We start from the raw sequence: 10,419 nt of genomic DNA, 5'->3' as shown, positions 1-10,419 counted from the left end.
CCTTCGAAGTTTTGTCATCTCAACTCAGGCTTTGAAGTTTACATCTTCTTCCTACTTCTAATATTCCTCTGAGGTCCTTAACACTATCTGGCTGCTGAGAAAATGTTTCTGAGACGAGCTGCGGCTGCTTTGCACAGGAGAATCCCTTTTCCTTCCCAAACTGTCGCTGCTTCTCGCTATGCAAAAATCGCCAATGCGTCCTCCGCTTCGCTCTCAAGTACTTTAATTCTCACTCTCTCTCTCGTTTAATTCTCTCTTTGGTTCTTGTAAATCTATCTCCCTGATGCATATTCCTCATGTCCTTTCCAATTATCAAAGCTAATAGATTTATGGCAGAAAGGCTTGTTAAATGGAATTGTAGGACTATACTCCACCCCTAATTTAATCATGGTGGTCGCGCCTTTTCTCCGTTCACGTGGCAAGGAATACTACATTTTTACTCTTGATCTGTATAGCCAGTTTCTTATGTTGCTATTCACTCTTGAATTATTAATATGAATGATATTCATTTTGCTGCCTGGGCTTTCATGTTTTTCTCTGTTACCAGACATAATCTATAGTAGGAGTTAGCTTATTGCCCAGTATTGTTGTTCCATTGTTCTTATTAAGTGCTGATATCACCTTTATTAACTTTCTTACTCAATTGATCCAGTTAGGAATTACTCTGAAATTTGGAACCCAATTTAATTTCTTAATTTATATCAACAATGTATTTGTAACATACATGGTCTTGGCTCCCTGTCATTACATGTTTGTTAACCTTATATACGTATCATTTAGTAGAGATATGGCTTTTTAATTGGCTAGGTTTCTTATCATTCTCTTCATTTGTTTACTTTATTGCCTTTTTTCTTTAATTGAAAAAAAACCTGCTTTTCCCATCCGCAAATCAGTGTTGCTTTCAGGTAAAATGGAACACTTGAATCAATATGGTTCTGAAGGTTATACTTGGAGGGGACATCACAAGGATATTTGGCTATGGATTTTTATCTCTGGACATGCTGGTATACCCTGTTCTTCTATATTTTTCCTACTCTGAATTCGTAGTGACTATCTTTAGTGGTTCATATATGGTGTTAAATTCTGAATTGATAACAATTGTTGGAACATTTCGCTTCCGTACTAGTGATCTTAGAGTTGTTTTTATTCGCTTGCGAGCCTAGAAATATTGGGCTTGCTGTAACAACTAAGGGTTTTAGTTCCATCTGGGTCCAAGTGGGGTCTACAACTAATTTGTGCAAACCCTATTATTTTGGGCTAAGTTTTGAAAGAGGTCCTTATCCCAGAGAAACATACAATATGGCTATTATACAAGCCAATGGACTATTGGAAATGCCCCCTTTTATATCAATTATTGAGTGTGTCGATTTATCGCATTTAAGGATCAAAGCATTAATATGGATGAAAAGATCAACCTTTTGGATATACAAAAGACCAACAACCTCAATATTGAGAAAGTTTCCAAAAAGAAAATCTGAAAAAGAAAATTATGAAGAAATGATTTGTAGGTGATTTTCTTCTTTCTTTCTTTCTTTCTTTCTTTTTTTTTTTGAATAGAAACAAGAGATTTATTAATTATGAATAAAGAGTCCATGAGAAGGTTGAGGAATTCTCCCTAGAAACACAACAAAACTGATCAACAATAGTGAACTCCTCTATGCAAGGACGTTTGGAAAAAATGGGATAGGCCATAAAGAATGTACAAAGTTATCATCTACTCAAACTTAGGCTAGGCTCCTCTCATTGTTGATTTGCCTTTTGGTCTACACATCGAGTGCTAATTGAGCTGAATGATGTTGAGAGGAATGTCTTTAAAATTGTTGATAAAAGAGGAGGAATAAAAGTAAAGTAGATCCCACAACATCTTTGATGTCCTCCATTTATCTTTAAAGATCCTACCATTTCTCTCTTGCCACACAATCCAAAGTAAAGTGAGACAAAGGTCTTGCATCTAACAGAGCTCCCTAAACCCATATATGAAATGATTATCATGTCACTTAAATTCCTAAGTTGAACTCAATCCATCTTGACCTATCTGAATAAGCTTGTACCATAGCCCAAAGTTATTGGACAATGTAGAAGAGATAATTATCGTCTCTCTACTCTTTATGCATAAGATGCACTAATTAGGACTAAGTGGATTAGGTGGTGTATCTCAACCGTGAGCTTTTCGGTCCTTTTTAATAGGTCTCATTTACGTTTCTTTGTAGTTCACGGGGTTTGAGACAAGGGGACCCTCTCGCCCTACCTATTTGTGATTGTCATGGTGGCTCTCAATTGTCTGCTTAAGAAGGCTAAGAGTGGTGGTTTTTTGTTGGGTTGGCGGGTAAGTGGTAGAGGTGGAGAGGGGGTGAAGGTCTTGGATCTGTTGTTTGCTAATGACACCTTAGTTTTCTGTGAGCCTTCTCATGATCAGTTGACCTACTTGTGTTGGTTGCTTATGTGTTTTGAGCCATTTATGGGCTAAAGTTTAACTTGAAAAGAGTGACCTAATTCTAGTGGGGAGCATGGAGAATGTTGATGAGTTGGCTCAAGAGTTTGAGTGTAAGGTTGGTGCCCTTCCCTCTACTTATTTGGGTCTCTTGTTACCTTTTGAGTCTGTTGCAGTTTAGGATGGTGTGGAGGAGAGGTTGCGTTGAAGATTGGCTTTGTAGAAGAGGCGATACTTGTCCAAGGGAGGGAGACTCACTTTAATTCGTAGCACCCCCTCCAACATGCCTATTTATTTTATGTTCCTTTTTTGTATCTCGATGATAGTCAAGTTGAGGCTAGAGCAAATCTAAAAGGACTTTCTTTGGGAAGGAGGGGCATTGGTGTGGAAACCCTATTTGGTTTGGTGGACTATTATTGGCTCAGGTAAAAGCAAGGGAGGGCTAGGGGTGAGGCACTTGGCGTCCCTTAATAGAGCTTTGTTGTGTAAGTGGAGTTGGTGTTTTGTGGTGGATAGGGGAGCTTTCTAACAAAAGGTTGTTAATGAAAAATACGGGGAAGAGGAGGGCAGGTGGAGGTACGACAAGTGAGAAATGGGTATGAGGTTGGTCTCTGGAAAGCCATAAGGAAGGGTTGGGACCTTGTGGGAAGCAAGGTGGCTTTTTCTATGGATAATGTGAGGAAGGTGGAGATGAACCGCTAAGGTCTTCTTTCCCTTCTCTTTTTTGCTTTAGCCATTTTCAAGGAGGCTTGGGTGGTGAATGTTTGGAGCCCTTCTTCTAATGGGGGTTGTTGGGCTCCCTGCCTCTCTAGGAGGCTCAATGATTGGGAGGTGGATTTGGTTGAAAGTTTTTTCTTGAGATTGCAAAGGTGGAGGGTGAGCAACGATGAGGAGGATAGATTGGTGTGGCTAGTGGAGAAGAGTGGAAAATTTTCTATTAAAGCTCTATACAAGGTTTTGGAGTCAGGGAGTTCTAATTTCCCAATTATAGTTATTTGGAATTTTTGGGTGTAGCCTAAAGTGAGTTTCTTTGCTTGGGAGGTTGTTTGGGGTAAAGTTTTAACATTGGATCTTCTAAAGGGGAGAGGGTGGTTAGTGACAAACAAATGTTTTCCTTGTCATGAAGAGGAAAAATTGGCTGATCACATTCTCATCCACTATGACAAGATTTATGTTGTTTGGAACTACTGTTTTCTTTGTTTGGTGTGTCCTGGGTGTTGCCTTTTTCAGTGAGGGAGTTACTCAGAAGTTGACATGGGTCTTTTGTGGGTAGGAAAAAGAAAAAGGCTTGGTGGGCTGCTCCTTTGTGTCTTTTCTGGACGGTTTCGAAAGAAAGGAATGATGGGGTGTTTGATAATAAAGAGCTTTCTAATAAGGGAATTAAGCTTGCTTTTCTTTGTAATTTGTGGGCTTGGTCCAAATTGTTTATAGTTTTGGGCTCTTCCTCTATTGTAAATTTTTTTGGATTGGATAAGGGCTCGTTGAGGGGTGTCATTTTTTGTTAGGCCCTCTTTCTTTTTGATGGCGTTGTTGGCGCTCTTTATATACTCCCTGTGTATTTTTTTTTCCCTTCTAATATACATCTTTTTTTACCTATCAAAAAAGAAAAAAAAAATAAAAATTAGGATTGAGTGCTTTGAAAGGTCTTCTCAACTGTACCATGTCATTGGTATTTATCTTTTTATGTGCCACTAACCAAACAAATGCTTTGACCATAGATGAGACTTTTGATTTCTATAAAAATTTGGGTAGTTGAAAAGGAATTGGATTTGATGTATTGAATGAAGCGAAGAAGAAAGATTTTATCGAGAATAAGTTTGAAGAGGATAGTGCCCAGGCTCTTGTATTTGAGACGGATGGAGATAACTGTGTGTGAGAAAGAGAGGACATGAGTCTTTCAAGGTCCTTAATCTCCAAATCAGTGGAGTTGCAACAAAAATTTAAGTTCTAAGAAATAAATGAGGTGTTGCCAAGGCAAGGTTCAAAGTATCGACCGAGTTCGATACACTTGACTAAGTCGTATTCGCTTCGGACTTTTCCGAGTAGAGTCGGATATTTGATACAATCTTAAACACAAACTCGACCAAGAATTAGTTAAACTCAATTGACTCTGTTGAAATTCTGAGTTGACTTGGTTGAATTGTTTGAGTTATTGAATTTTTCTCTAGTTAAAACCAAAACTCTTTCTTTCCCCTTTCAAATCACCATAGCAAAATGCCCTTGACTTCCTTTTCTTATACACCTCCAAGACTTGGTCAAGGGATGGATTGATGCCTACTTTCTTCTTTTTCTTCATGGGTAGAGTCACAATTGTTGAAAAACTTTTCCTTTTGAAGAGAATCTTTGATTTTTCAAAAATTTCTTAGTTTTGGTTGTTGTTTGGTTTTTTGTTGTGATTTGGAAGGAAAAAAAAAAATGATTGGTAGGTTTAACTTGGGAATATTATGCTAACTTTGATGATTCAATTGAGTCAACTCGGATGATTCAACCATGTCAACTCAGATGATTCAACCGTGCCAACTCAGATGATTCAACCGTGCCAACTCAGAATTTCGACCGAGTCAAACGAGTTTATCTGGTTGCCGACCAAGTCTATGTTTCAGATGGTATTGGGTATCTAACTTAGCGCAGAAAGGGCCGAGGCGGAATTGGATACGACTTGGCTGAGTTGTACCGGACTTGATTGATATTTTGAATTTTGCTTTCACAGTCCAATCACCATGGTGAGAGATGGAGAAGAAGAGACAAATCATGTTGGGGCTGTGCTGACCTTTGATGAAGGCGAGTTGAACTTGAGGCCTCATTGCAATCATTATCTGAGTAACGAGGATCTTGTTTCTGGCATCAAGCCACACTTTGGGATGCATGGCAGGAGTAAAGAGAGTCTTAAAGATAACATATTCCACTTCTGGATATTTCACAACTGAAAAATGGGCCAAATCCTTGCTGAAGCTCTTCAGTTGTGGCAAGCTGGCCCTTAATATAAGTTCATTTTAGGATTGTTTAAAGGAAGATATTGTTGGAGGAAACTGTTCAATTTGTCTTTTCGAGTATGGAGGGACCTAAATCTTAAATAATCACATTTCCTGGAAGAGGTGTGCAGTTTTTTTGTGGCCTTAAATGGGAAACGAATTCAGCAAGGTGTGGATGATAGGGTGATTTGGAGAGAGACTAAATGTGGGAAGTTTTTTTTTTTTTTTTTTTTTGATAGGAAACGATAACGGAATATATTGATAAAAAGAAGATACAAATAGAAGGATGAGAAATCCTCCCACCAAAGAAAAACAAGACTACAAGTAATCAAATATAAGATATACAACGAGAAAAAAGACTAACGGCCTATTTACACACCGCTAACCAATCTAGTTGTAACACGTTAAGAGGTATCCCCTTAAAAACCTTAGAACAAAAAGCCCATAGAGAAGCCAAAAAACGAATAGAATCCCAAAGATACCCTGAATTCCTTGCTTTATCCTCAAAAATCCTTGCATTCCTTTCCCGCCACACCACCCACATTAACGCGATGCACGCGTCTTGCCATAAAACAACCCCTCTCTTAGAAGATCCGAAACCATTAAAATTAGTAAAAAACATGTCAGATATGCTCCTTGGGGAGACCCAATCCATCTTTGCTAACTGAAATAATCTGTGCCACAACCCCTTGGTCAAAGAGCAATGGAGGAAAAGGTGATCTACTGTTTCTCCATGCTTCATGCACAACTTACATATGTCGGGACTAAGTGCTTTGTGGGGTCTCCTCAATTGTAGCAAGTCATTAGTATTAACCTTCTTGTGCGCCACCAACCAGACAAAGGACTTGACTTTGAAAGGGACTTGAGAATTCCAGACAAACTTAGTAGGGAACACTGGAGGCGACTCAGAATATTGGGATAAGGCCAGAAAGAAAGATTTGACTGTGAAAAGACCTGAAGGAGATAAGGACCATGATCTCTTATCTGGAACCGAAGGAGATATGTGTAGACGATCAAGAGACCGCATAAGGCTTTCTAAATCTTCTATCTCAGGATCAGTAAGATTTCGGCGAAAATTGAAATTCCAAGAGAAAGGACGGGAATATCCGAGAATTGATGAAATAGGAACATTTTTATCCGTGACTACGCTAAGTAATCTTGGATATTGTATTCCCAAAGGTTGATCCCCCCACCACAAGTCATCCCAGAACCGAATTCTATCCCCGTCCCCTACCACAAACCGAGTAAATTTGGAAAACTCTTGGAAGACTAGTGCAATGGCCTTCCAAGGACAACGATGAGACCACCTAACAATATTGTTGACATCCCAGCCATTGGAGTGAGAACCATAAATGCTTAAGATAACCTGATGCCACAGAGCAGAACCCTCCCTAGGATATCTCCACAACCACTTCCCTAAAAGAGCGACATTCCTCATAGAAATCTTTCCGAAACCCAAACCCCCTCTCGACTTCGGTTTGCACACAACGTCCCAATTAACCAAATGGTCTCTTTTGCCTTCCCCTACGCCTGACCAAAGAAATTCTCTTTGCATTCTCTCAATTTTTGCTGCCACAGAAGCGGGAATCTTAAAAAGGGAGAGAAAGTAACAAGGCATATGGGTTAGACAAGATTGAATGAGAGTTATCCTACCTCCAAAAGATAAATACGCCTTCTGCCATCCATCTAATCTCCTTGATATCCTCTCAATCACAGGATCCCAAAAGCCACTCGCCTTAGGATTCCCTCCCAGAGGAAGACCTAGGTAAAGTATAGGCCACCCAGAAGCCTTGCAGTCAAGCATCTCGGCCAGCCTAGAAAGGTGATTCTGTTCAATATTAATGCCATAGATGTTGCTTTTATCAAGATTAACTTTCAAACCAGATATATATCCAAACACTAGCAGAACATTCTTAAGCGTCATCATATCCTCTTCTCGAGTACTGGAGAAGAAAATGGTATCATCTGCAAATTGTAAATGGGATACCCTTGTTCTGTTCCTACCCACCCTGAATCCTTCCAAGACGTTTCTCTCCTCAGCTTTCAATAACATCCTACTCAATACATCTGCCACTATAGTGAACAAAAAAGGTGATAAAGGGTCGCCTTGTCTTAAACCTCTAGATGCCTTAACCCACCCTTTCGCATTACCGTTCACTAGGACTGCATAAGAAACCGAGGATAAGCAACCTCTCATCCATTTCCTCCATCTAAGACTAAACCCTTTCATCTCCAACACATGATCCAAAAAATCCCAACTCACATGGTCATAGGCCTTTTCAAAGTCAATTTTAAATACAACTCCTTCCTCCCCTGTTCTTCTTTTCTCATCCACTATCTCATTGGCTATGAGAACTGCATCCAAAATTTGTCTCCCTTGCACGAAGGCTCCTTGAGTGGAATGGATAGTCTCGTGAAGTACTCCTCTTAGTCGCCCTGCTAACACTTTGGCTATTATCTTGTAAAGACTAGTGATCAAGCTAATGGGTCTAAAGTCTGAGATTCTCCTTGACATGCTTTTTTTGGGTAACAAAACTATAAAGGAAGCGTTAGTGCTCTGATTGATAATTCCGCTCCTATAAATGTGGGAAGTTTTCAGTTAAGTCTCTTTACAAATCATTAGTATCAGGCCATCCAGCCTCCTTCCCTGCGTCCGCTATTTGGAAAGTCTCGGTGCAGCCCTAGAGTGAGTTTTTTTGGGTGGGAAGTAACGTGGGGGAAGGCCCTCACTTTGGATCAGCTTCAAAGGAGAGGATGGGCTCTAGTGAACAGATGTTACCTTTGCCAAAGGAACGAAGAATCAATTGATCACATTCTACTCCATTGTGAAAAGGCAAGGACTCTTTGGGTGTTGCTTGTTGCTTTGTTCGGGGTGCAGTGGGTGCTGCCAGCCACGGTGAAGGAGATGCTTTTGGGGTGGAATGGGACCTTTGTGGGTAAGAAGAGGAAGGTTGTTTGGAAAGCAAGTCCTTTGTGCCTATTTTGGACGGTTTGGAAGACAAGGAACAAAGTGGCTTTTGAGGAAATAGAGCTGTCAATTCAAAGGCTTAAGTCTTCTTTTGTTTATCTTCTTTGGTCGGAGACAAAGATGTCTATAAAAGATGGTCCCTCGACCTTAGTTGATTTTGTTGATTGGGTGGTCTCTCGTTAAGGGTGTTTTTTGGGTTGATCCTAGGGCCTTGGCGTTCAGCTGGGGTGTGAGGGGCGTTTTTTTCTTTCTTGTAATTCTAGCCACTGCTTTGGTGGCTTTTTAATACAATCTCTTTATTTATCAAAAAAAAAAAAAAATGGTTCAATTGTAATATATCCTTAACATTGATGCTTACTCAGGAATTCCCATACTACTTGAAGGAGATGACAGATATAAGTTCAGTTTGTGTTTCTAATTTCAAATAGTTGAGATTTAAGACTTTTTGGAGTTGATTTGTGAAGAGGTTTCCATGTGGGGCATGTGCATATGCCTTACCACTAGTGTTAAAAAGAGCACATTCTAGTTAATCGTTTTCTGTATATTAGCAATGAGCAAGGGATCTGCATACCTTCCTGCATTACTGTAGAATAATAATGATGCTTGTGTCAAGAACTTTAAATTGCTAATATTTTATTTATCCTGTCTGGTTGCAGCATTAGTTCTTGGGCTAAATGGCCAACCTGTGTTAGCAGAAGATGTTTCAATTGAATCGAGTTCTGAAAATGACATTGGAGGGGCTAATGCAACTGGCTTACGCAGAATTGAGGATGGGTCTGTGATATCAAATATGCATACATCTAAGTGGAGAATTTTTACGGATCAAGGAAGGGAGTTATTCCTGCAGGCATGATTTTTTTTTTACCTCATATTACTATTTTTATTTCCTCCTGTTTTCTTCTTTATGTAGATTTCTTTCCACTTGCAGCTTTATTTCTGATCCTGTCTCTGCAGGGGAAACTAGAGGAAGCTGAAAACTTCTTCCTCTCTGCTTTACAAGAAGCTAAAGAAGGTTTTGGGGTGAAGGATCCACATGTTGCATCTTCATGCAATAATCTGGTGGGTATTAGAAGCTTTCAATGATACAGTGCTGGTTGTTAACATTGGTTATCTTGTTCCTGATTCCCAATCCAACAGATTTGCACTGGACTTTTATCCTGCACCTTGAGATATAAGCTTCTTAGTGGGCATATAATAATATTATACTTTGCAATTCATTTGGCACGTGTGAAGTTAAAATAAACACTGTTGAGACCTGATGCATAAAATTTTAGTTTATGTACTGTAAAAAATTATAGAAGCGTAGTTATATCTGTCATTTTTTGAGTAGTAGTAGTTTCTTTCCCTTGCTTTTGTTTTTTGTTTATTTATTTATTTATTTTTAATTTTTTTTTTTGGGGGCATGAAAGCTTATGAGCATGTTAACATGAGAGGAAAAAAATCAGTTTCTTTGGGATTAGTGTTATCAAAGGCGATCATCGCCTAGGTCGCCTAGGCCACTAGGCCAAGTAGGGTAGATAATAGTTGCCTCTTAAAGACTCAAGCAAGGAGGCTTAAAAGAGGCAAAGCCTAGGTTGTTGCCTTGGGACAAGGTGCAATGCATAGAGACCGCCTTTGACCATGGGTTAAGATTAAACATACTTAGATTGTAATTTAATTCAATCTAACATTGGATTAAACAAAGTATACGATGAAATATTATATTATCAATCATAGTGATAATGAGATAGAGGGCTATCAATCTAGCCTCAATAGAAGTTATGATAATTTTAATTTCAATGATGATCATGCCCAAAGCTTCTTTAGGATGTTCATTCTCTTATTTTGTTTTTTATTTCAATTTTTAGATGTTTGGAAAATTAGAATATGCATTTGGACTAGATTAGATGAATTTCTTTAAACAATATGTTGTTTCTTATGATGACAGTATGTTATTTAACACGTTGAATAATTATTACTATTTTGTTAATTTTATAAGACACCATGAGGAATGAAAAATTAATAGTGTTGATTGTTGAAGATGATGCTTATATTGGTTAAGTATCGAG

At 38.9% G+C, this 10,419-nt stretch overlaps 1 protein-coding gene across 7 annotated transcripts in view; it reads left to right on the top strand.

Moving 5' to 3' along the window:
- The first annotated feature begins 17 nt into the window (after window positions 1-17).
- LOC117930049 (kinesin light chain 3-like) overlaps window positions 18-10,419 on the top strand; it is a 123,674-nt gene continuing 113,272 nt past the window's right edge. For 6 of the 7 annotated variants that reach the window (XR_004653835.1, XR_004653836.1, XM_034850495.1 and 3 more), the window contains exons 1-4: window positions 18-217; window positions 894-1,004; window positions 9,028-9,218; window positions 9,326-9,430. Coding sequence is in view for 5 of the 7 variants with exons in the window: in XM_034850495.1 (XP_034706386.1) it covers window positions 103-217; window positions 894-1,004; window positions 9,028-9,218; window positions 9,326-9,430 (522 nt within the window). In the remaining 2 variants the exon portion in view is untranslated. The remainder of the gene's footprint in view (window positions 218-893; window positions 1,005-9,027; window positions 9,219-9,325; window positions 9,431-10,419) is intronic. The other variant, XM_034850494.1, reaches the window with a different exon arrangement.

This window comes from Vitis riparia, chromosome 14, assembly GCF_004353265.1.
Source record: "Vitis riparia cultivar Riparia Gloire de Montpellier isolate 1030 chromosome 14, EGFV_Vit.rip_1.0, whole genome shotgun sequence".
NCBI classification, from domain to species: Eukaryota; Viridiplantae; Streptophyta; class Magnoliopsida; order Vitales; family Vitaceae; genus Vitis; species Vitis riparia.
The sequence above is the reverse complement of the archived record's forward strand: the minus strand, read 5'-3'. Positions and strand labels throughout refer to the sequence as shown.